The following is a 26882-nucleotide window of genomic DNA, read 5'->3' on the forward strand; positions in this document are numbered from 1 at the left end:
AGTGGAGTAACATTTTTTGAGGAGTAACGTTAGTTCAAACAAAGGGGTTTGATTCGAACTAACATGTCCCGGCATGCACTTCCTGGTTTGAATCAGCTAGCGATCAGAATAGCGCGCAGCGAGATCATGATAATGAAGTGCAGGATATTTAAATCCCTGCTTCATTAGCAATTTCAGTAGCCTACATTTGCATCTCTAGTTCAAACTAGGGAGCAAGTGTAGACATACCCTATGGGATGCATTAGCAGAAATTATCTCAAGAACTATTTAAAGCAGACACCCTAGGTCGGCTTGCCCAGAGAACCTACTCTTCATAGGCCACATCTTTTGGCGCTATTGTAAATGCCAGACTATATTTCCTGAATCTAGAGCTTCAGTGCTGAGTACAAATTTCAGGTAGGCACGCTCCTCTCCACATCTGCTACACTTGGTCTGCAGGTCTGGCAGCTCTATAGTCTGATATGGTCTGGAAATTCAGTGTCAAACCTGAACAGCCATGTGCCTTTTGAATAGCTGCAACAGTATTTGGTACAAAACTGTGTTGGCTGCACAGTATGATACAAGTAGCCATTCCAAGAGCTATAGTTAGTTTTTTTCACCCTCTTTTCCTATCCTAGTACCTAATATTTCGTACGAAGTGATTAACTTTTTATAAGTCTACAACTTAGTCTGTCTAAAGTGGTTTCCCTATTTTAATAGGCTTAGTTTCTTTTGTTAAAAGCTTTGGTTTTCTTTGTTGGGAAGATTGTTTTCAGTGGAGTCTTCATTGTCATCTGAGTATAGTTTACCCTCATTTCTCATTTCTGAATTGTTCTAATGTAATCAATCAGTATTTTTTGATGGACTGCATTCAGTCTGTCACAGTGTCTTTCCTCCCTATTTAATATTCACGTGCAAAACACTGAGTACCCGAATACAGATTGACTGTGTTTTGTACAAAATTATAATGTCATTTTCTTTGCTCTTCACTATGCACAGGATCTCTTAGAAGGCCAACCGCTATTCTGTTTTGATTGCTCCCATGTGGCATGTCTTCAAACTAGAAGAAATAATCTTCCCATTTTACATCTTGCTGATTATTCCCGCACATGATCTCGGAGGGCATGTCTACAGTAGGAAATTGTTTCTAAGTAACTTATTTTGAAATAACTCCCGAAATAATAATTTTGAAATAGCGTGTCCACACTACAGGGAAGCCTCGCAGTTAGTCTGAGGCAGGCTCCATTAATATGGACGTTCTACCTCAACATAAAGCCTCAGGAAGCACTGGGGATTAATTTGTCTGAATTACTCTGGGGAGTAGTTCTTTTGAAATAGTGGTACCGGAGTGTTCACGCTTCTGCTATCTCAAAATAGCTATTTCCAAATAAACATTATTCCTCGTAGAAAGCAGGAGTTATTATTTCGAAATACCCATCCCGTTACTTTGAAGTAATGGGCTTGGTAATGAGGATGCTCCACTTGTTATTTTGAAATAAGGTGTGTTGTTCTGCAATCGTATAGTATAGACCAAGACTGAGCTACTGCCTTTCCCCACTATCTAGATGGTCCAGACCACTCTCCTGTTGGATCTCAATTACTGAAATATCTTTTTCACTGACCTTGAAGAATACATTAATGGTGCCCCTCTCCTTATTATCCACTCAAAATGGTGCTTCAAAGGACAATTTCCAAGATTGTTGCTTTGACCACCTCACACTCTTTACATCCCTTCACTGCCGTCTTCTCCATATCATCAAACACAGACTACTTTGCCATTTTCTGGGCCCTTCATGTCCTATCTCGCTTTACTTGTCTGTCATGTGCTACTGAGAGAGCAACTCCAGCCCTCATTCTGCCGCAACTACCAGTCAGCATCGTCCACTTATTACGTTTTCAGAAAGTCACCTTTACAATTTCTTCCAGGCTGCCCTTTGCATGTGGGACATAGCACCCTTAAAATCAGCCCTCCTTAAAACTTTCCTGTGGTGTCTATTAAAAGAAACCTCTACAGTGGCTGATGGGCTCAGACTGCAGCTTCCTGCAGACCAGCATTGTCTCAAGGTTTACTTGACTTCCCCTTGTCTATGCATATTCATCAGTTTTCTCTGACCTATGCATTTTTGGTCAGAGATCATTTCTCTTTTGTGTGTGCTGTGCCTAACACTTGTCCACAACTATGGTTCTTATGCACTCCCGCCATACAAATAATATACAACTAATGTCTTTCCAGGGTGACAGTAAGAAAATGGAGGATGCCTATGCGTATTTGACTCTACCTTCCTCTCGCCAATATGTGGAGAATAAAGGCTTGACCTTAAGCCGAAGTGCCAGCAGCATAGGAGGACTGTCAGTAAGCACCCGGGATGCCTTTTCTATTTCAACTCTGGTTTGTTCAACAAAGCTAACTCAAAATGGTATGCCATTCAGATTCTTGTGGAAGTATTTGAAAAAGGCTGCTCCCTGTTCTTAACTCACCCTGAAGTTAAAAGCCCTCTTCTCTGCCATTTATTTCAGTCGGTTTGCTGGGTCTTTTAAAGTGGCGCATGAAACCAGAGCTGCTACAGGAAAATTTAGAAAAACTGAAGATTGTGGATGGGGAGGAAGTTGTGAAGGTACCACCTTTTGAATGTTACATTCCTGTCCCTGGTGTTAGAGCTCTGTAAACAGCAGCCTTCTGGGTTCCCCCCTTTCCAGATGATTTTGTGAGCCTGCTGCTTCTCTTTTGATAGAGGATGGAACAGTGAGGCTTCTGTCTGTCTGTTCAACAGTCATCTGCCAGAGGGGATCAGATACTGCTGTGGATGGTTATTCATGACATCAGTTCTCTTTTTGCATTCAGTAGAGTAGGTATGCTATTATTATTCCTAGTCTTCCTCCACAGGATGGGCAAAATACGCCATTTCATTGATTTGGGAAGAGGTGATGATGTTTTGTCATTAAGGGTGTGTCTGCTCATCAGGGCTTAACTCGAAGTAAACTACTCAAATGGAGCTATGTCAATTGAAAAGCTTATTTTGAAATTGGGAGTGTTTACACAACACTTATTTCAAAATAGAGGGCTCATCCTCCGACTTCCCTTACTCCTCAGACAATGAGAGTTACAGGAGTTGGAGTAAGAAGTCCTCCAGCTGGACAGTATTTTGACATTATTTTGAAATAATTGCCTGCCATGTAGACATGGACTAAGGTATTTCAAAATAATGTTGCTGTGTAGACGTACCCTATGTGTATAATATGCTCACATGAAACAATTTCCAATATATTTTAGTAGCAATACTGGTGAAAGTGAAATACAGTGTGCACACTTATAGGGATTAATTCAATGAGATGGGTAAACATACTTTTTAAATAGATATTTGTGCTACGCATACTATGGATTGAGAAAATCATGTAGCCACCACAGGAATGTAATTTAGGATTTCGTTGGGATTATGAATAACATCTTAAATGTCCCTGTATTAGATAGTTTCATGTCAGAAATTCCCATGTTCCTATTCCTTGGGCAATTCTTGAACAAATGTGCAAGTGTCCAATATATTTGTTGTTAAGCTCATTTCATTTGACTCCCTAGTAAAATATGGACATTTAGCCCAAGGTATTTGACCTTTTGCAGCCATACATATCACTTTCATTTGACTGTATATTCCTTTTCAAATTTGAAATGCACACTTAGAAAAAAAATCAACATAATAACATAACAGATGTTTATCCTAGATGAGTGGATTAGAGATTGTAATACTGAAAAAGTTATTGGATAAAGCTTTATGTTAACAAATGCAAGTGTTAAATATCTTGCACTTTAAATATCAACTGTTTATTACTCCATATAAAGAATATTTCCAAGACTGCAAAAGTAGCTAACTCTGGCAGATACAAATCCTCAAGGGAAATAAATTTTGTCACTTCTCTTCCTAAAGATGCCTGTCTCCAATTTTTATTTTAATGTTTTTTTCCAGAAGGTAGAAAGATGGGTTACTCTTGGTCTTTCTTCTTGCCAAATATTATTCCCCATGTGTGTATCTATGGCTACGTCTACACTGCAGAGCTATTTTGTAATACCGAAGCTCTGCCGCAAACAAGAACACGCCTGCTTTTCTGAAAAAAATTTCAGTAAAGCAGATGTGGGTTTTTTGGCATCCCTATAAACCTCGTTCTATGAGGAAGAAGGGATGTTCTGAAAGAGGGTTTTTTTTCCCCAACATTTGGTCCCATGTGGATGGGCCAAATGCTGGAAAATCCTCTTTTGGAAGAAAAGTGGAAAAAGATATGCAAATTGTGAACCACAATTTGTGTATCTTTTTCTGACTTTTCCCTGCAGTGTAGACATAGCCTATATCTGTCTATATATTCATCATGAGCAGAGGAAGTGATACCGTCCTGTAATCTAACAGGGAAAGCTCATTTTCCTTCTGCTTGAAGCCTCACACACTTTTCTTCTAAGACACCCAGCCTGATTAAGGGAATATTGCTCAGCTAACTCAGTCCCATAAATATTCCAGACATAGCAGTAGTCTATCTTTTGTGGATCCTTAATTCAGAACCTTACTGCTTCCACATGCCTTAGCCAATGTAAAGCATGTTATCGTGGCTAGTTGCTGGGACCATGTTTTTTCCCATGGCAGTTTGTATGTGTTCAAATCTTTGGGAAAATAATTATCTCATTTTCAGCCCAGCATCAGGTCTTTGCACCTGCAGTTTACTCTTCCGGAAACCTTAAAACTGACTGACAAGCAGGTGACAAGGGCTTGTACGCTTCATACCTGTGGCCCGTGAATATAATCTCTGGCTATGTGATCAGTTGTTATTTCTTGTGAAGTCAGTCACTTTTTGTTTTTTTAGGTTCTCTGGGATATTGTTCAGTCTTTATATCTCCCCCACGTACACATTTAAATGTCAGTAACCTCTTGCAAATATAGTAGGACATATTGTCCAATTGACACTGCTATTGGTGCATGTTTTTTTAGCGGGCACAAGTTATTATACTTCTTGCTTCTTCAAGTCACAGTCTGATTTTCATTTGAAAGACAAAAGAGGAACAGTTACAGAAGTGTCATTATCTGAATATGCCAGTGCAAAGAAGGATGGAAAAAAACTTAAGGTGTCCATGACAGGACAACTTGAGTATTGTTGAATCCAGTCATTCAAAAATCAAGAGATAGACTTTAAAATATTCAGGCATTAAAAAAAATAATTGTGACTATATTTACTCTCTGGCTGTTAAACATGCAGGGAACATGTTTTCAGGCCTTTGTTCCCAACCACGAGGGCTGGAAATTTACATCAGACACATACATATTACTTGTACAGCAGATGCATTATCTCTCTGAAACGGTAATGCATTTGAAGGGCACAGTTGGAGATGAAATTGGAGAAGGAATAGTCAGGGCTCAGGGGGAGAATGGGATATTGAGTGGGTTTGGAGATGCCATTGAAAATTTGAAAAATCTGTAGCTTGCATCTTCTGTGTCAATTGATTCTGTGGCAGGCAAGAGCAAGAGTGTGATTACAGTTATAGCTACAATTCTAACTGGACAAAGAGGTATAAACCAGAAGTTGATACTGTGTGTCTGTGTATGTTGTTTATGTTGAATGCACATAACAGAAATGCACTTCAACTCCAATGTAGTATATCGCATCAGAGGATGTGCCATCAGCCACCCTCCCTTTCGTTAACAGTATACAATTATGAGGTCTCTGATACCACTGTTCATGACTTCCTTTTTATGTAACTTCTTAACATTCTCTCATGATACTGAAACTTGCTATTTTGGCCTTGTTTTTGAGACCATGTCAATAAAGCGGGCAAATGTTTAGCTGATTTTCCAGCATGCTTCCTGTTTTTTCTCCTCACGATTAAATGGTAGCTCATTCTGTACGGTCACATTGCTGCAGTTCAAAGGAGGAGAGGGCGTATGCTAGGAACCAGGCAAAATTAAGGACTCGGAGATGGGCTGAATGTGTATTTGACTTGCAATCTCTTGCAATCGAAGGTGCAAAAGCTATCTAGAACTTGCCTAATGAGCAAGGGGAAGCTTGTTGAAAAGGGAAGGAGACCTAACTGGCTGAAACAACAAGCTCAAAATGGATATCAGGAGGAAGCACAGAGCATACAAGAAAAGAGGGAAAAAAAGGTTGATCAGCAAAGAGGGAGACTAGAAAATATAGGAATTAAGTGAGAGTTGCCAAAAGTCAAGTTCAGAGTAGTAAAAGATTATTTAGTCACATAAATAAATAAAACAAGGAAAGAAGAAGCAGGCCTCTCGGCAGTGAAGATGTTGTTGTGATGAAAGATGATCTAGGTATGATGCAGGAACTTGGTTTCCAATAGTAATATTCATGTAAAACAGGGTGGGGTTGGATACATGTAAGATAGCTACTGGAAATGAGTGTATGGAATGGAAATTACTACTTCTGTGCCAAAAGCAAAACTAATTTTTAAAATGCTTTAAATCGGGGGAACTGGATAACTGCTGTCTTAGAATACGTAAAGAAGTAGCACATAAATTTCTGAGTCCTGTAGTAGGGATTTTTCAACAGCCTACCAAATCATAGGTGCTACCATGTGACAAGAGAATAGCAACTGGAGTACTTACATTTAAGAAGGAAAGAAAAGTGATCCATGCAAATACAGACCCATTAGTCTGATTTCAGTACATGCCAGACAAATTGTGAAGGAATGAATAATTTGAAATAAATAGGAGCTAATGCAACATGGTTTTACCAAAGGTAGGTTGTGTCAGACTAACTAGACTTCTTTCTTTGATGTCATATTCTCTGGACAAGAGAAGTGTGATAAATTAGATCGGTGTAGACTTTAGTAAAGCACTTAATAAATGACAACGAAAGCCCATTTCACAGATTACAGATTCTTTTCAACACAACACAGAGCTCTGGAATTTGATGGTATCTGTTGAAAATGAATAGTTTTTATCCAAGGAATAACATTTGCTTTCAGACACAAATACTTCCTGACACCTCCAGAATGATACTAATGAAAACCTTCTCTGACGCTTAAAGTTTTGAAAGAGGTATAATCTTCAGTGCAGACCTCAGCCACTAATTAAAGGGGTTAGTAAAATATTTCTTTGTGGGAAAGCAACTCCATAATGGTCCACAAAAAGGTTTTTTCTGCACCTTTCTCCAAAGCATTTAAGGCTGACCACTGTCAGGGCAGATAATGAGAACAGATGGGTTTCTGGCCTGCTCCATTATGCTTTCTTATTCTCAAGTGGGTTCAAAGCTTTATGTATCTGAGGACTAATTTTGCTGCCTTTGTTTTACCGCAGTAGGAATTTTCTTTGTGCAGACAACACAGGATTGGGATATTAGTGACAAAGTGGTGCTTTTCATGAATGCTTGGAGACACTCAACTATCCATCTAAATTGTAATTTTGGGCCTGTCAAAGATAGGTGATTTTTTTTAAATAGAAAAGAATAATACTAAAAATTGCCCACAAACTTACTGAATAAAGGAATATTTGCTCAGTATGTGCTTTCTGCTGCTGTCAGATATACAAGCGGAAAAGTATTGTTTTTTATAGCTGGGTTAGATATGTTGAGTTCTTTCGAAAATCGGGAATATATTATTAATGCCCTGTCTCCTTATAACAAGTACAAAGTGGGTTATGAATTTGTGGAAAATTACTGTGTAATGTTAGTCTGTATAATAAGTATGGAATACATAAGGAAAATGCACCCAAATTAGGAATAATGTAACTTTACTGTTTAAGTCTAAAAGCAGCTAATACTGTAGTAGCCACCTCTGTTCTATGGAGCTTGGGATGGTGGGCAGGGAGGGAAGCCCAGTACACACCAGGAGTGGAGCCAGAGCCAAAGCCAAGACAGATCAATGGGGTCTGACTTTTGACTCTAATGGCTTTGGCTCAGGCCCTGGTGGGATAAACATCTTTTGTGCTGTTATCTTTTCAAGATAAAAAGAGCAAATATTGATCTATATCACTCGCAAAGACAGGAATTGTTTTAATTCTATACAAATTACAGATAGTGATTGGTTTTTATTGATGCTAAGGCTTTGAACTATGTGTATATTATGGACTAAATATCTGAATCTTCAGTGACATGGGCGGCTTCCAGAAACTAAAGGCTTTATCCTCCACAGTGCATCACAGCACAACTTTTTCCGAGGGGCCTCCAAAACCCGTCCATCCAATCCAAACCATGTTTCATTAACTGCAACATGAGCGCTCTGTAATTTGATTTTTCAAGTTAATTTAATTATTTTGTCTTGTTTCATTTTCTGTCATGTAGTTTCTCCAAGACACCTTGGATGCCCTGTTTAACATCATGATGGAACATTCCCAAAGTGATGAGTATGACATTCTAGTCTTTGATGCACTGGTAAGAATCATCATGGGGGGAAAAAGACTATACTGCAAATAGAAAAAATGAGCAAATGGATTCACAGTTCACTGAAGGTGCTGCATTACTAGAGTGTCATAAAAGGGACTCCAGGCATAGAGTATATGTACCGAAAGAATTTGTATTAAAACAATTTCAAGACTAGTGGATGAAATGTTGCCTTTTGAGTGTGTAACACCGAGTGGAGTGGCCTATTACCGTAAGTGCCAACATCAGAGCAGACTGTCAAAAAAAAAAAAAAAAAGGAGGGAGAAGGCAGAATCTGAAACTGGTGATATCTTCTATAACTCTGTAACAAATGTGATCTCCAAAGGACTGCAACTGACTTACCATGAGGATACAAAAAGTCCCCTTGGGTAATCATGTTTATCTTGCCACTCATGCAAACTAGACTAAGGGCTCGTCTAAACTGGCACATTTTAAAAAGTGAGAGTGTTGACACTGCAATGCAACTTGTGTCAGGAAAAACAGCCAGTTTGGGTGACAAAAAACTTCCAGTCCCGTAAGAGATATTTGTCTTTTCCCTTCCCTTTATTGTCAAAAAATATCCAGTGTGTACTGTTTGTTTTGTTGAGAAAACTGTCTTCTACCAGTATCCTACTATGCCTGCCCTGAGGGCTCTGCTTAGTGTTTTGTGATCTCTGATGCCTTGCAGGAATGCGCCCCTCACTTGGCATGGGCCCCTCCCCTTTCAAAGCTCTGGAGAGTATCTGACAGCTCAGTGAGCTGCTCTGCTTGGGGGACAAACAAAGAGCAAATCATTGTAATGCTCCTGTTTTCCTTCCTTGGAAACACGGTGGCAGGCGGGGAGGGCTGAAGAGACTTCTGTGCTGCTTGGACATTTCTCAGCATGGAGAGCTCACAGAGCTGCCAGGGAATCCTAAGAAGCACAGGGATCATCTCTGCCTTCCCACAACACTGCATTGTGAGATGTTTAACCATATTGCTTTACTCTGTCATCAGAGTGCTAGCAATAGGGCCATGAAATGTCAACTGTGGGAGTCAAAAAAACCAGTTTGACTAGTTTTCACTTTTTGCGACATTTGCATGTCCACAGCACTTTTGTTGCCGAACCTGCCCAGTGTAGACATAGCTTAAGAAATACATGATCACTTACACCAAAGGTCACAAAATATTAAAGTTGCTTCCGGTTTTAAGAGACCAGTCACTTACCCCACATGACTTTATGCCTAAGTTCTCTTACCAAAGACAACACTTGTAGTGAGGCCTGTAGTAAACTAAGAATTTGACTAGGAAACATACATCAGAGTTATTTCCAGGTTAAAGCAGGCAATATACACACAAATGAGTTAACCTGTGGTTTCAAAAGTTTACAGATGTAGACATATATCTATTCAAAATGCCTTTCAGGGCAAATTCAAAGTAACTATACTTCAGTTTAGCACCTCTGGCCCAAATGGATAGTTTTCTTTTGTTCTCCTGTTTAATTTCCTTCTCCACCATTCAAGCTAATGGTAAGGGCTTTCCTACATGTAGCACCTTTGTGGGTATGATAGACCCATTAATAAAGTCTCTGTTTTGTGATGTTTCACGGTAGCCCATTTAGTTTTGATAGTCTTTCTTGATGGACAGTGGACCATATTTTTTTGACCAGATTCACTTGATCATAGCAAGCACTTCTACTATTACAAAACAAAACGTACAGATCACCTTATAGCAGGGCATATGGACATGATGAGTGAAATTAATACATGAAGTAACTCAAAAGCATTTCATAAAGTCTAACAATAAAGTACCGGTGTTCATTGTAACCATGCTAACATAGGTGAACTGGACTGATGTTCAGCAGTGAATGTCAGTGTTCAGATGATGCCAAAGCCTTGGCCAGAGTTGGCACCTGGACTGGCAGCATCGGAAAGACTAGCTAAATTTGTAAATGAGGTTTACAGGAGCTGTCGACGAAGGCTTCCCTTGTCGACCGATCTGCGTCTAGACTCCTGCGCTGTGCCAGATCAGCTGATTGTCAACACAGCGCGGTGGCTTTTTTATTTTAATGAAGCGGGGATTATTTAAATCCCTGCTTCTCTGTCTATTTTGGCTAAGCTAGTTTACATGGCTCTGTTAATAGAGCCATGTAGTCTAGACATACCCAACACGTGCACCATTTAAGTTCTTTGAAGTTAATGTTTCAGAATGATAAATAATCCAGGAACCTGATATATCGCTGTTTTAATATTGTGTGGGTGGGTGGGTGTGTGGCGCACACTAATTACATTAATCTCTGTTTAGATTTATATAATAGGACTTATTGCAGACAGGAAATTTCAACATTTCAATACTGTTCTGGAGGCTTATATCCAGCAGCACTTCAGTGCAACTTTGGCTTACAAGTAAGTTTTATTCTTTTCTTTACATGTTTTCTTGTCTCTTTTTAAAAATCCCCATCACTTTTTGAAGTTAACAAGTCACTTGAATCTCATTAGATGTCTTGACTTGATAAATTACTAGGATGCATTGGCCAAATTGGAAACTTTTTGTTTGTTTAGCTCTCCTACAGGCCAAACGATTATAGATTTCAAAGAGGACAAAACAAATGTAAGTCCTGAAGAAAAGCATAAGGGATCCAGGGTTTTGTCCATTATGAAGCAGACTGATTATACCAGTTTTGTTCAAACTCTGGCAGAAAGCCACTAGTAATGAAAAGCCTCAGACGGCACTGGTTAGCTTCACAGCAGTGAATAAACCTCTCCTTGGCTGAGGAACCTGCAGCCAGATATCATGGCCTCAAAATTCAGCAGAGTGTGCTTGGGATGGTTATGACAGTTAGTATTGAATTCAGCACATTCCTCCATTTGCAGGGATCCTATAGAGTCGCTCACAAACATTTCAGCTCTGCTTCCTATGTGGAATCCCAGGTACTTCTATCTCCACTCACTAGAATGTAATGGGTTGTGGTGGAATAGGAGCAGTTCACCTAGGGTCAATTCAGTTGTGAGGCAAGACAAGAAAATTATCTGCTGAAGATGCTAATGCTACTTCACAAACTGGCTCATAAAAAGTTGCCAGAATTTTAATACTGTAATGAAAGAACCTATAATAATTGGAGTTCATCACAAATTTTGTGTTTTTTTGGCAAAAATGTTTAATTTGATCACAAAAACTTTTCATAAAGCAGGAGTGTGTTTCCAACTTGAAAAAAACATCAATAGTCTTTTGTTTGGACATGCTTGAAATTAAACATCAGCTTTTCAGTTTGAAAATGTACATTTTGAAAGGTATGCTTAATTGGACTGAAAACGGTTAAAAATGCGGGGAGGAAGGGACAGTTTTTATGTTAATGAATATTTGAGATTGTGACTGTCCAAATTCAAGATATATGTGTGTGTATGGGAGGTGGGGTTTGAGAAGGTCAAACACTCAAATGTTCCTAGGAATGGAAAACTGTTTTCCATCCACCTTTAATAATGAATCAGAAGGGCCCTGTTTTAAGGTTAACATGAAACTTCTGAAAATGTATTGCCCAAAACTGAGAAACTTTGGTTGTCTGTAGTTGGGAGACTGTCAGCAGAACCCCATAGTGTAAACATAGCCTATATTGACAGAAGGGGTTTGCTCCATTGGTGCAGGAATGTATATGAACATGGTGGACAAAACCACCTATAACATTGTATGCACCTTACCTTTTAGTGTCAGATGTACAAGGAAGTATGCCGCTGAATCATTTTCCACATTTGTTAGCTGTGATGCTGATGCTTTTTGTATTTGAAGAAATATATCATTGCAAAGTAGGTTATTTGCTGCTTATTCTCATCATATTTACAGGTTTCCTGCAATTGGCACGTATAGTAGTCAAACAATTTTTATATTTGCCGAGTCTTGATGCATGGTTACTGAACTGCAGATGAACAGTGTTGAGTAATGTACTGAGGCAAAGCCAGATATGGAAGTGCATTTTTAAAACCAAGTTTGTGTTTTTAAATTATTCTTAACTCAGGAAGCTAATGACAGTTCTGAAGACTTATTTGGATACTTCCAGCAGAGGAGAGCAATGTGAGCCTATACTGAGAACTTTGAAAGCACTAGAATATGTGTTCAAATTCATTGTTCGGTCAAGAACGTTATTTTCACAGTAAGTACTTATCACATGCCTATGTGAACTTTCTGATCATCTTAGCTCAAGCTGAATGTGAAAGTTATCAGATACTTAGTGGTGTACTTGGCCTACAGCTAAAGGATTAATACTTTATCCAGAAGATAACTTTTTTTTGTAATGAAAATTGTCACAAAAGAAAACATCCACTTTCCATTTCATTCGCAGCAAAAATGTTGTGTCCTACTAAGATAATAATGACTTTTCTTGAAAGAGGATTACCAATGAGGTCAGATTGTTTTGCCATCTGTTTGGCTTGGGCCAAATAGCAGGACAGATGGCCAGAAGTTTAGATACTTGCTTTTCCACATTATTGTATTTAAAAGATTAGACTTTTGCATAGCACAATGTAATAATTTTGGACGGACATACTTGAATTGAGTTTTAGAGGATCAGTTATCCAGCTAAGAAGCCAGAAGATTAATTTTAGAGGGAATGATTCAAAATGAGCTAGGTATGTATAGGTCAGCAAAGTGACAACTAATAAATGGGGCATGTCTACAATCTTTTTATAAGGTATAGCAAGGAGAGAAGAACTTTTAGTGTGGTACAAGAGGTTACTATGACACTATGCCCCCCTATTTTTATGGAAATACATTTTTGAATATGTATATGCATAACTCAAATATGCTTTATGCAAAATGTGGCATGTAGCCTCTTGTTGAAAAGCCTGCAATCTGCTGAATCTATATAATCTGTTTGTGTGCATGTAGCATTCTTGTGTGTGAAGTTATAAATATGAAGTGTAAACCTGCTTATTAATCCAGGTCTTTGAGTGAAAGCCATTAGTGAAACTTAAAGAACTTAATATCCCAGGACACAAGACAGTAAGTTGCAGATAATTTTGTTTTTCCTGTCAGCCCAAACTGTGGTTGGTTCTACAAAGGTGTATGACTATGCTGAAATCCGTCTTGAATTTTGGAGTTTTCCATTGGGGTGGGGAGGATTGAATAAAGGATTCCTGCCTTGTGGAAATTTTGTTTAAGGGAGGGGGAGCAAACAATGAGAGTCTTCAGCTGGCTTTTGAAGCTGCCTCCCCATGCTAAGAGAACACCTGGAAGTTAAGCAACTATAACAAGAGGGGTGGAGGAGCATAACTGGGCCCAGGTCAGACACAAAGATCAGCTTTGGCTTGTGAAAAACCACACCTGAAATAAGAACAAGAAACAAGGACTATGAGTTGTAACTACTTCTCTTAGGCTACATCTACACTGCACCTCTCTTGTGCAAAAGCCTATGCAAATGAAGCACGGATTAGCATATTGCCCTGCTTCATTTGCATAAGGAATTAGAAGCCATTTTTCCGCAAGAGGCTTTTGCGCAAAAAGAAACTGTGTAGATGGCTCCTTTTGGCGCAAAACCCCCCTCTTGCACAAGAGCTATTCTTCCTCATTTTTTCAGGAAGAATGGCTCTTGTGCAAGAGGGGGTTTTTGTGCAAAAAGGAGCCATCTACACAGCTCCTTTTTGCACAAAAGCCTCTTGAGCAAAACCGGCCCCTAATTAATTATGCAAATGAAGCACCTCAATATGCTCATCTGTGCTTCATTTGCACAGGCTTTTGCACAAGAAAGGTGCAGTGTAGATGTAGTGAATGTGTATCAGCCTTAGCTGGCATGGTTTGCTTTATTTTTCTTAGTAACTTTGATCTGTTTTCACTTGCAATTACAAAAATCCTACTTTTTATACTTAATAACATTACTTTTGTTTATTATTAAATCCAGTGTAAATAATTGTGCCTGGGGGAGGGGGGGGGGGGGAGTGACAACAGCTGTGTGTTTCTCTTTCATTGATGAAGAGAGCAAACTTGATCTCTGTAAAACTTTCATACCACAGCAAGATACATTTATTTGGGGTTTTGATCCTATTGGGGGTTGTGCTCCTGGGTGCTGACAAGTCCCTTGACTGAGTTCTGCCAGAGCTGAGCTGTTCTCAGTTTCTGTGTTACTCTACTAGAGCTTCAAGTTGAGCAAGGCAGGGTGGAGGGGCATGCAGGTACGCTCAATGGTATTATCGGTACCTCGGTCCCTGTGATCCAACCTGTCACAGTTATAAATGTAAGCAATAGAATACAATGAAAGAAAATGTATGTGAATAATATGGAAACACTTCACAATAGTAAAATCTATTAGAATCAAGAATATTCTTCCTGTTGCTTCAGACATTAGAACCTAATGGAAAAAAAATCTTTAAACCTATGCAGAGAGGAATTCTACACTCCTAAGGGAGGAGGGAGGTCTGACCGGGAGACTTAATGAGGCTTTTCCATCCCTAACCTCTTTGATGTGAATCTCTGCCTTTTTATCTTTCTTGGTTTTGTAAAGGGGCATAGCTTTACTCAGGAACGATGAAATATTGATTTATATTCAGAACATAAGGAAAAATGCCTTGCATGGAAATAGAATCACAGGGAGAAAAATGTACATTTCATATCCACAACGAAGACAATGGTCAATTCTTTGGTGTTCAGTCCTTAATGTTTAAAGAACAAAGCTTTCTTTGCTGAATATATATTATATAGAAAAACAGGTGTCTTAAGTTAGGTGGTTCTTAAAGAAGAATACTAGTAATTTTTTGATCTTCAAATGCTCAATTACTTGATGTATCCACTAATATATCATATTAAAGAGAAAAAGAATGTCACCATCCCATAGCTTTCCAGTACAGATTGAACCTCTCTAAGTCAGGACTCTCTGGTCCGGCAGGACCACATATGTTCCAGAACCAAAGAGTCTTGGGAGGTGGGGGGCGCTGGGGAGGTCTATGGGCTGCCAGCAGCAAGCTGCAAGCAGGGCTGGGACCCCGTGCACCCCAGCTGGACTGCCCGGCAGTGTTCTCTGTAAGCTGAGTGCTTGGCAGCCACCCAGGGGAGATTTGGGTGTCGCCCTGCTGATTAGTAAGGTGCTGCCTGCAGCACACATTACTCTTTGAGGTGTGCATCCGCATATGCCTTGGTACTTGTTACAGCTGCTGTGAACAGCCCGTTTAGGAGGCTTTGGTTCACTACCTTTAATAGTGAAAGTTCAATAATAGAGAAAGGGAGATTAATTTTAAATAATTTTAAAACTTAAATTAATGATAAACCCAAAGTGGCCGATATTCTAAACACTTGCCAGATTTTAAGTATTCTAGGGACCAACTCGCTCTTGGTGATGGTTCTTAAATAAAGAACAGAGGATGAAATGATCCATTACTTCGTGCTGATAAGGGAGGAAACAGCCTCCCATTTGCAACAAAATATTTCTAGAGGTCTGTGCTCTTCTGTGAGGAAGTCTCCTTTGCAGAGCAGAAACAGGACTGTGCCTCTCACTAATGTTGTCACTGAAAAGGCTACAAAGGATGACATTGGTGGGGGTGAATTTTAAAGATCAAATTCCAGAATACATATGTAGGTTATGGAAATATATAGATATTTGAAATTCAGATAGCTGAATCAGAGCAAATAAAGGTCTAAACTTGCAGGGGTGTGTGTGAAACTTTTACTCCCACAGCTCATGGAATAGTTATGAATAAAACACAAAGCTGTTTGACATGATTATGTTACTTTGTAATGCACTTCAAATGCACTTGAAGTAAGCACTGATTTTTAAGTCTGGCAGTTCCAAAAGAACTGAATTTTTTCACGTCTGATACTTTTCCTATCTATCCCTAAGGAAGCGCAGGATAACTTGTATATCACAAAGAATTGGCGGTAACTTTAGGTTAGCTTAGAAGTTGTAACTGCTCCCACATATGGCCTCTTTAGAAGATGTACTCTGAAAGGTTTGACTAGAGTTTCAGTGTCCGCTGCCATTTTATCTCCATGATGGAGCCATGAACAGCAGCTTAATGCTGCAGCTGGTGTTCACAAAAATCAATCTTCACTCACCAATGTGTCTATTGGAAAGTAGCCCCAGTAAAAGCATTGATGGAGCTCATAAATATCTCTCCCCATGACCTTTAATATTGGCATTCAATAGTTGTAGCACTGCTACTGCAGAATGAAACAGTTTCTTACAGTTGCTGTCATTAATCTACTACCTATGTAATTAGATCTGGCTGAAAAATTTTGGGGGAATTTTTTTTAATCCAATGCCATATTTGTTGATCTAAACAAATACTAAATTTGTGTCTATTATAATAATTGTTGCCTTCTATTTTTAACATACATTTTGATTTTTTCATTCAAAATTATTTTAGTTTAGGAATTTACTTTAATATAAAAAATTGTATAACTCTTCCCCTCCATCTGATTAAATGAAAAAATTCATTTCTGGGTAAATAAAATATTTTGTTCAACCCAAAACATATGCACACACATGCACAGACCTACACACATAATTTGTTGATCTGAAACAAGTTATTTAGGGGTTTTTTGGGGGGGAGGGAGAGAGTGTACTGTAAGTGAATTGAAAACAATTATTTGCAGAGCTCTACAAATGGTTTGTGGTGGGCAAAATTTTCAACTAATTGTAAATTAACTGAAAAATGCATTTGTGTGATTCTGAAACTATTTAGGAATTTGGGTGAATTGGAGGAAAAATATCCAAAACCAACTTGAAATAAAAAACAGAATAATTTTTGTTTGGGTTAAGTGAAACATTTTCTTGCACCCAAAATCAATCCCCACCTCCCCAAAGGAGTATGCCTTGTTTAAGGTGGGACAAAAAATTATATTTTTTTTCATTGGGGGAGGGGAAAAATTAATTTTTAATCAAACTGAATTTCTATTATTTGTTTTTGCCACCAAACTGAAACATAAATGATCTTTTCAGGTCTGTACTTGATACTTTTTCCACTCCACAGATTGGATGTTAGAATTTTATGATGCTGAATGCAGAATGCTATGTTGTTCATTGAATAGTTTTTTTTTCTGCAAAAATAAACATGAGTTACATCTTCAGACTCTCAGATAGCTCCTGTTAACATTACTGGCATGTATATTAGCATGCAGCAAAAAGAGGAGTGAGTGATGCCTCAGTAACAGTCAACATGATTGATGTTAAACTAAAACATGAAGGTCATTTCATCAAGCGGGACCTTGAATTAAAGCATTCAGCTGACAAAAGTACATTCTCCACAGCCTAGCCTGCTAACTATAGTGCACAATTCTGTTTTTTAATTAATATTTGCTATGATTAATCCCTCTTGCGTTGCTCTCCTATGGGGTGTGCGTTGCTCTCCTATGGGGGTGTGTGTGTGTGGGTGTGTGGGTGTGTGTGTGTGTAAAGGTAGCTAATGAGGTTGGTTGAATATTTTGGAAATGTATTTTTCCTAGACAAATATAGATTGAACTAAAGCTGTTGGAAGAGGAAGCTGTAGGCATTTGAATATGTCCACAATACAAATCTCCCAAAACAACCATACAGTACAAATATATTTAACAGAAATGCACCTGAGAAAATGCGGAGAGACTTATCACAAATCTGGTAAAATGACTCCCGTGACAAGAGCCTCCACCTTGACTCTTGACAGCTGAGGACAGTCATCTGTTGATAGATAATCTATGACTTTGAATTAGAATTTCAGTATATCATTTGGAGACTTTGATTTTGTCCCGCTCCAGTGTAAATCTCTGCTTCTGTGCGGGGGCTAGGTCTGCTGTGGCTATTGGTCACAGATTCTTGCTCTTTAGTTTGGGTTCTGGATTCTCAGGCGTTCAGCTGTAGAGGTTTCGGGTTCAGTCCCCATTTCTGTATTGGGAGCAAGACACGAGAAGTCATTCTTCCGCTCTACTCTGCACTGGTTAGGCCTCAGTTGGAGTATTGTGTCCAGTTCTGGGCACCGCATTTCAAGAAAGATACGGAGAAATTGGAGAGGGTCCAGAGAAGAGTAACAAGAATGATTAAAGGTCTAGAGAACATGACCTCTGAAGGAAGGCCGAAAGAATTGGGTTTGTTTAGTATGGAAGAGAGGAGACTGAGGGGAGACATGATAGCAGTTTTAAGGTATCTAAAATGGTGTCATAAGGAGGAGGGAGAAAACTTGTTCATCTTGGCCTCTGAGGATAGAAGAAGAAGCAATGGGCTTAAACTGCAGCAAGGGAGGTTTAGGTTGGACATTAGGAAAAAGTTCCTAAATGTCAGGGTGGTCAAACACTGGAATAAATTGCCCAGGGAGGTTGTGGAATCTCCATCTTTGGAGATATTTAAGAGTGGGTTAGATAAATGTCTATCAGGAATGGTCTAGACAGTACTGGATCTTGCCATGAGGGCAGGGGACAGGACTCGATGACCTCTCGAGGTCCCTTCCAGTCCTAATATTCTATGATTCTATGCTTCTTGCCCAGTTGGTGATTGCCAAACGGACGACATGAGAAGTATTTTTGCTAATATGAATCCAAGATTACACAATAACTTGCACACCAATGTGATTTGTTGCAGTGATTTTGTAAGTTCACTGCCTCTGTACCCAGTGAGCATACACTGTTTTTTGTTTTGTTTGTTTAATAAGCTGCGGTTTGACAAGAACAAAGTGCACAACGCTCTTTAGTACCCAGCCGTCTGCTGCTGGTTTAATTGCATTCTTCACAATCCTGGCTTGCTTTTGCCAAACTGACCCATGGAAGCCTGTAGGGATATGAGGGAAGTATTTCTTTTCAGGAAGAGACTGATTATTTGGCCTTACAAAAGATCATTTCTCCCTTAAGAAGAGTATACTACTTCTGTGTGTGAAGAATTGTTTTTTAGAGCTGATGCTGAAGTTGTGACTAATTTATTTCCTCCTCCTCCTCCCCATTTATTCCTATCACTATAATAATTTGTTGTCTCTCCTCAGTGGCTGTAGATGCTTACGTGCAAATTTAAATAGTAATATAGATAGTGAATGTAGTGTGGGAAAGACTCAGATATAAGCATGGTTTCTAGAGTTGGCTGCTGAATCATCATGACGGAGCCCTTTTTAATCTCTTTTCAGGCAAACTAGTCACAGAGTGTGAGCCAAGTTTTGATTTCAGTTACGTTGGTGCCGCTACCCAGTTGAAATCTCAGAGATTTAATAAAAACCGCAAAGATTCTCTTAAACCAATCAGATGTTTGCTGAATGATATTTTGGGGAAAGACATACATATCAATGCTTAAAGCATGGAATTTTTGCATAGCAGCCAGTGAGTGGTAAAAATCTCCAGTCTTTAGTTGTGTGGCCACAAAGCAAATGTCAGTGTTTTTTATTTTGATCCTTTCATGTCTGTCCTGTTCGCTCTTGGAGCCAGTATTTCCAATAGTTGGGGAGGAGGATCTGAAACAAATCAATTTTATCTGCCCTGTGATCCAAGTGGGTGAGCTTGTATCTTTTATTGGATTCTTGTGGGACTGATACACCCCATTATCCTCCAGGACAGGGAAGAGAGGTATCAGCCCCACGGCCAAATGTGTAAAGGTGTCCCACATTTTGGGAATGTGTGGTCCAGTGTCCATATCTTAAATTAAATCACTAATAATCCCCTGCAGTTGAGGCAGTGTGACCTAATGGCCAGAGTCACTATAACAATTTCCTGTAGTCGAACTAGTGTGACCCAACATCCAGAGTCACTGTGACAACTCTCTGCAGTCAGTATAGTGTGGTCCAATGGCCAGAGTCACTGTATTTGGCAGGCTGGGTCACCATCGCCAAGGTGGGCGGTGGCCAGGAACCCTGCTCCACTGGGTTCCAACCCAGGGTCCTCTCAGTGGCAGGGAACCTTTGGTCAGTTCCAATATCGTTTCCCTGCTAAATTTCCCTGGTCCTCTCCTGTCTGAATCTATGAAGCCTTTCACATCTGTGGTCTGGTGCTCTGAGCACCCACTCTCACATCCTCCCTCAGAATCTAGCCCCATTTTGCTGGTCTCCAAGCCTTGGAGTGCAAGCTGTCCACTTGCTGGAGCTAGCAATGAACCACTTCCTCCTCCAGTGGTTAGTCCAGACTGAGCTCCTCTTGGGCCTTTTGTCTCCTGGTTGCAACATGAGCATGCCCAGCAGAGTGGGATGGGAGTGGCCTCTTCTAACAGAGAGGAGTTAACCCCTGGTGTACCAGCATGTGGCTGGTACACCCTGTCACATGTACCAACTAATGTAGCTTGTCTTCTACCAACAGAAGTTGGTCCAATAAAAGTTATTACCCCACTCACCTTATCTCTTTCATATCCTGGCACCAGCCCAGCTACCATAATATTGCTAACAAATAATTTTCTTCCTGTTTTTTTCAATTAAATCTTCAGTATTGCTTCGACATTGAACTTTCATAGTGTAAATGCCAAATAACAAAACAAACTCTAAATCTTCCTCCGAAACCACCAACTTTTTCTCTCATTAAGATTTTGGCTATCAGAGCCTCTTTCCTTTGGTTGGCTTAAACCTCTCATTGAAATGCTGCTCTGATGGTTCAAAGGCTGCTTCTTTTAACAGTTCTCGATTCAGTGTTTCCCTTCTATCACACTTCTCAGCTAGACTAACATTTTTGCATATTTCTCTGCCAATCCATGTTTGCTTAGCTTTGATGTCTCTTGCAGTAGCTAAAAGCTTTTTGCCTGCCTCTAGCTTTGCAAAAGCCTTTAATTTAATATTGAAAAGAAAGTGAATGACATTATGTCAGTATATACTCCAGAGCTCTGTGTCTTTTGACAGAAAAGGGCAGCATATTGGAGATGCAATATTTATTTTACTAGAACATGCTGGCTTTTGGCGCCTGTGGTGATGGTTGGTTTCCTTCTAGCTTATGTTTCCTCCACTTGGTTTTTGACATCTGCTGCATGTCACTCATGCAGTGAGTGCTGCTAATACTTTGTCCTGCTGATACTATGTAAACCATTTTGATAAACTTGACTTTAATCTGCCTCTCCCGCTCCACCTACAAGTTGAACTAATCAAAGACACATGAATTGGTAGAAATAATCTGAATCAAAAAGTGTGAAAAGTTGAGTAATGTTTAAGACTATTTTACTAGATGCCTCAAAAGCCAGAATCCTACAAATGGGAGAGAAAGCATCATTAGATTAAAAAAAATGCCTCATCGCTTGACTTGGATGGGCAATGAAAGCAGCTATCAAACAAACAAAAACCAAATGGAGCTCAGCAATTCAAAAACACTTTGATTAAAAAACTACTGTGGCTGATGCTGCTGCCAGAGACCCAGGCCCTTTCAATCACCGCTGGAGCCCAGTGAGGCACACTCCACGTGTCCCAGGCTTCCTGCGGGAAGCTAGCCCCAGTTTCTTGTTTTTTGCCAATCTCTTGTTACTTACTCTATACTTACATATTTCATTTTTTAAATTTAAGCAGAATATTTTGGATCTCTCTTCTTTCATATTTTGTGTATGGTGAACATCTGCACCGGCACGCAGTGCCCCGACCCCATGCACACAATGGCTCTGGCACCTGCCCTGCCCCCCGCGGAACCTGCAGCCTCAGGCACGAACTGACGCACCCCTCCCATGTGTAACCTCCCCTCCACCTGGAGCCTAATAAAGGCTCCTAATTTGAACTATCGTTATTCCTCAATGCAGGAGGGGTAATGATAGTTCAAATTAGGAGCTTTAATTCGAACTAGCTAGCCCATGTTGCATGTAGCCGTGGGCAGGTAGTTCGAACTACGGGGCATTTAAAAATGGCGGCGCCCAGGAACATGCAAATAAAGCCCGGGATATTTAAATCCCGGGCTTCATTTGCAAGTTCGAATGACTACCTTAGCCACCCTAGTTCGAACTAGAGTGGCAGTGTAGAAATACCCTTACTAACAAACATACTGGCGTTCTGGGTTTAGCAGAGAGCTATTGGCCTGAAATGTGATACTTTTCCATTAATTAAAAATACTTTTGGTTTTGTCTTCTGTCATAATTACTGCTTGATAACTCATAGCAGAAGTAGCTATCGTTTCTAATTATAATTCCATTTTCTGTAGTTTGACTTTCAGAGAGTGCATGTTTCCAATCTGTTAGAGGGATGATCAGATCTCAATCCTCTAGGACTTGGAAGGTCTACTCATTTGGTATGTTTCAGTTTTCAGAGGTTCTGCATCTGTACACCTAAATATTTCCAACTAGAAAATGTACCTGGAGTTGCTTGGGTCCTTAACTCAAATAATTTTTGTTTTTCTTCTTGTCTTCATTTCCCTCCTGGCTGGGGGGACAGGAACACAGACAAACTCTCTCAAATGTATAGAAAATAACTGTCCCTTTCTCCACCCCTGTCTCCCCGCTGCCCCACTGGGAATAGGGCTGTCCTGGTTCCCATCTCTGGCCCCTTGCTCCCTCCTCTGGTCATTATACTGTATAACTGTCCCAACTAGTGGACACCTTTCTCTCCATTTTTTGAGTAACAAATCACATCCCAGACTCATCCCATTGTCCTGGCACAACCAAAGCCTGACCTGGCTTTAAATTAAGATAAGAGGAAGCTGCATACCAAATTTGGTGATCCTAGCTCTTACCATTTAGGAGTTCTTCAGTTTTCATTAAATTGGAGAATCTTTTTGAACCCATTTCTGAAGTCCTGTTGATGATTAGCTTCATATTCTTGGATTTGCATATTTTTAAGAGCAAATAATCATTTTTTGCTAGATTTTCCTCTGTTTTGTGCAGGTAATGTTGATTTGCTTAATAACAGTGTGCACTGAAATGAAGTTAAGGTAGTTTCAGTTCTGATAGTTGACTGTTAAATGTCAACAGATCTTATTGGAAAACAGAGGGCTGTTTTACAGTGGGGATTTGCCCCAATTACAGTTGTTGATGGAACTTGTAATTTGTATAGATTAAGCATGTCCCTTTGAAACTAGGAAATATACACAAGAGCAAATAATAGCTTCCCATGTCCTGTTTGCAAGATGCAGCTCTGCAGGATGCAGCTCTGTTGCTAGCTGCAGGTGACTGAACTGAACCCATTCCAAGTGTAATCAAGACTTGATGACTCCATAGTGTAGTTTAATTTTGTTCAAGTTGCATTATTGAAATATGTGAAAACAGTCACATGTTGCATCATATTCTTTATCCAGAAACTGTAGGTGCAGCCTTAAACACAGCGGTACAAATTATGCAGATTGCTTCAGTTTTGTGCATTTATGCCGGGGTTTGCAGAATGATCTGTCATTTCTTTTAGGCAGCAAAAGTAGTGCGGGAAGGAACTTGACGTCAGTCCAGTCATGACCACCAACATGAGTATAAGAGGAGATCTCTGTTATCACAATGAGTTGGTGTGGTAGAGCCTCCAGTAAGATGGAGAGTGTTGTATTTGTGCCAAAATGCATCAGAAAAAAAGAAAGAAAGTTACTTTTACTGTGGTTCATTACAAACTACAGGAAATTTAAATAGATGGAGGCAACTGCTTTTAAACTAAAATCTATTTTAGTTGTTTTTAAAAGCCTTTTATTTTATAATCGGGAACAATACAATGCAAACCACGGTTATGGTGACGTGTTCTGGAGTGTAGTGAATAGGTCAAGTGATTTAAAGTGTACTTATGAACGTAATGTTACCCCACTAGTGAAAGAATAAGGTTCTGTGAATGCGCTGCCATGTAGGGCCAGTCTTGGAGTACTTTGGCCAGGTCTGTACTACTCCCAAAAGGTTGGCATAAGGTACCCAAATCCAGCTACATAAATAATGTAACTGGAGTCGACATACCTTAAGCTGAGCTTGGTGCCATCTTCACAGAGAAATGTCAATCGGAGCAAATGCTTCCTCTGCTTCCCTTGCACCTCATGACTTTACTAGACTCACTAAATCGAACACCAGAAGGCTGATCTCTAGTTTGGTAAGTATAGAAGTGGCCGGAGTAAGAGCAGACAAGTGTTTGGCTACATCTACATTACGAGTTTTCTCGGCAAAAAATATGCTAATGAGGGATTCATTTGCGTGAGTCGTGATCTCATTTGCATATTTTCTGCCAATCCGTCTTTGCGCTAGGGGTTTTTGCAAAAAAACAAGCAGTGTGGACATTTTCTTTTTGAACAAAAAACCCTTTTTCCGCAAGATACTTCTGCCCCCCAAAAAGGAGGCATGCCTTTTTTGATTAAAGGGCTGTTTTCTGACAGCCGCCTACTCCAGTGAGGACACTTTGCAAACCTGCATTAGCCAGACATTTCTAGTGTGTGCAATCGGGTATATACATTTACCTATAAGTATCCTAATATTACTAGATCTCTTGACCATTGCCTATGGCTGATGGTGCAGTCTGAAGGACATTAACTGGATAGTGATCCCCTACACAGCAGAGATAAAAGTTTTCAGTTACATTTGGCATTTCCCCATTCAGGTGTTTATGACAGTCACTTCATAGTTCAGTAGAGATTAAATAAAGAACTCTTCCTTGTAAAACAAACAAAAACTTCCGTTTATTTCTCTGGGGCCTGAAATAGCTGGCTGCCTTGGATCTTTGCATATACTGCAGCATAGTGCTTTACATAGTCTCTACAATCTGTCCTGCTCTCTTTTCTAGCTGCCTACCTTGCCTTCTTTCTTTGCTCCCAGCAGCAGTTCTGTTGTAGGGAAATTCTCCAGCCTCACTCTACTTAAAGGCAAAGTATTTTATTCACCCTGTTGTAAAATGACGTGAACCATTTTGCTTAACAGTTGAATAGTAACGGTAATAATTTGCATGTCTAGCACCTGGGAGTCTTAAAATGCTTTCCAAAAACTAAATTTTGCAACAAGCCTGTGGAGTAGATGAGGGATGGATGCATATGGATCACTTCACCTGTCACTGAATTGTAGCCCCTGGTGGGAAAGAAAGGAGCAGATGTGCTCTTCATGTTAATTCGTTACAAAACCGGAAAACATTCACTGTCACCATCTGAAGCTGCAAATGTTAGCTAGGCAGACTGCAACTGATTCCATGGGAATCTAGCCACAATAGCAGGTTAATGACAACTGTTCTTTATTTGTACAGTGAATTTCACTAAATCCTCAACAGCCCTTTGTTGATTCAGATCTGAAATCATTTATCAGATGTGACAAATCCAAATCTTTAGGTTGGTTGAGAGCATCATTTACAAGTACTATGTCAGCACCAAATTATCTTTTTAAAACTAGCATTAGGATGGAAACTGGTTTGCTGTCCCCTACTTTGGCTTCTCAGTTGGTAAAGACTTTTTTCCCCATTGGGATTTCTTAGTGAGGAACAAATATTAAAGTGCAAGTGTGTGTGTGTGTAATTGCAGTACATACATATTCTTCCTGATGAGCAATCTATATTGTCCTTAACTCTGTTACTGAAGGTGTTTAATATTTCAGCAAAAATTGGATATAAGTGTTTTGAGACATGATGTTTGGCTAATTGAGCATAGTTTTGGGAGACGTGGTTTGAAATTACAGTGGGAGTATCCAATGGAAATGACAAGGGTGTGGAGTAGTGCAAATAAATTTGTCTAGTGGAAGCTATTAAATATTGGGTTGCCAAATACTTTCACAACAAATCCCAAACATGGCGGGGGACCAAACCTGTTAAGCAAAAAAAAAAAAAAAAAAAAAAAATCACTGCGCCTTTAAATCCCAATGCTCCTCCCTCCTCCCTCCCCCGACTAGCAGACACAGCAGGGGAAGAATGTCTCCGCCAGCCTTCTGTCTGAGAACAATAGAAAAAAACGGATATTATACATGTCCGGTATTTTCTGTTTCTTTTTACCAGACAGAGGCCACAAATACCGGACTGTCCGGAAGAAAACCAGACACCTGGCAACCCTAATTAAACGCAAAGGCTCAGTGCTGGAGCATTTCACCTAAACTGGTTAATGCCGTTCATGCTTCCAACTTCGCCTTACCCCAGCTCTGCCATTCTCCTTTGTAAAAACAAAGCATTCTTTGAGGTATGGAAGGATGGATCTTATCTAAACCACCATTTATTGATGGCTTTGGATATTGACCAAGACATCTGGATAATTTGTATTTACTGTTGGGTTTTTTATTAGCAAATAAAAATACCTAAAAATTGGGGTAATTTTTTGGGCTAGATGTCGTACCTCCGTGTCTTCGTACCTCGGTACCTTCGGTGGTCTGAACTGTCAGTGTCAGTGTCGTTTGGTCAGGGACGTCCTGGCATGCTCCTGACAGGACCTCTACTCCGTTGGTGGTGATAAACTTTCGGCTGTGTGTGTAACAGTCGGTACTCCCTTTATCTAGAGTGTTAGACCCTGTTCACTTGGGTCAACACAAGAGATCTGTGAGAGGCCCCGGAAACGACAGATGCAGGCAAGGTTTGAAATCAATCGAGCAGGTTTATTGTCAAATGCGAAGCTCTACCAGTTGGTAACAGAGATCAGTACAATGTGACACCACTGGGCACTATGGCCCGCATTGACAAGGTACCAACACCGGGCAGGCCTATTGCCATATATCAGATATTAACAGCAGTTAGTCAAAGTTAAGCTACTGTGCATTCTGTAAGTTTAGGCAATGACACCTGCCATTCAGCCACCTAGTGCTCCCACCCCCCTTCCTCAAGGTCGGCCAGAGAGCACCCTTTGTGGTG

The 26882-nt window shown here is 39.9% G+C and overlaps 1 protein-coding gene across 2 annotated transcripts in view; it reads left to right on the forward strand.

The window, feature by feature from the left end:
• The window catches only part of DOCK2 (dedicator of cytokinesis 2), a 499444-nt gene that overhangs the window by 80396 nt on the left and 392166 nt on the right, over positions 1-26882 (forward strand). For both annotated transcript variants that reach the window (XM_075900153.2, XM_075900154.2), the window contains 5 exons: positions 2213-2396; positions 2497-2594; positions 8251-8340; positions 10612-10712; positions 12317-12451. In XM_075900153.2, coding sequence (XP_075756268.2) covers positions 2213-2396; positions 2497-2594; positions 8251-8340; positions 10612-10712; positions 12317-12451 — 608 coding nt within the window. The remainder of the gene's footprint in view (positions 1-2212; positions 2397-2496; positions 2595-8250; positions 8341-10611; positions 10713-12316; positions 12452-26882) is intronic.

This window comes from Pelodiscus sinensis, chromosome 16 (assembly GCF_052426305.1).
Source record: "Pelodiscus sinensis isolate ZL-2025 chromosome 16, ASM5242630v1, whole genome shotgun sequence".
In the NCBI taxonomy this organism is placed as follows: Eukaryota; Metazoa; Chordata; order Testudines; family Trionychidae; genus Pelodiscus; species Pelodiscus sinensis.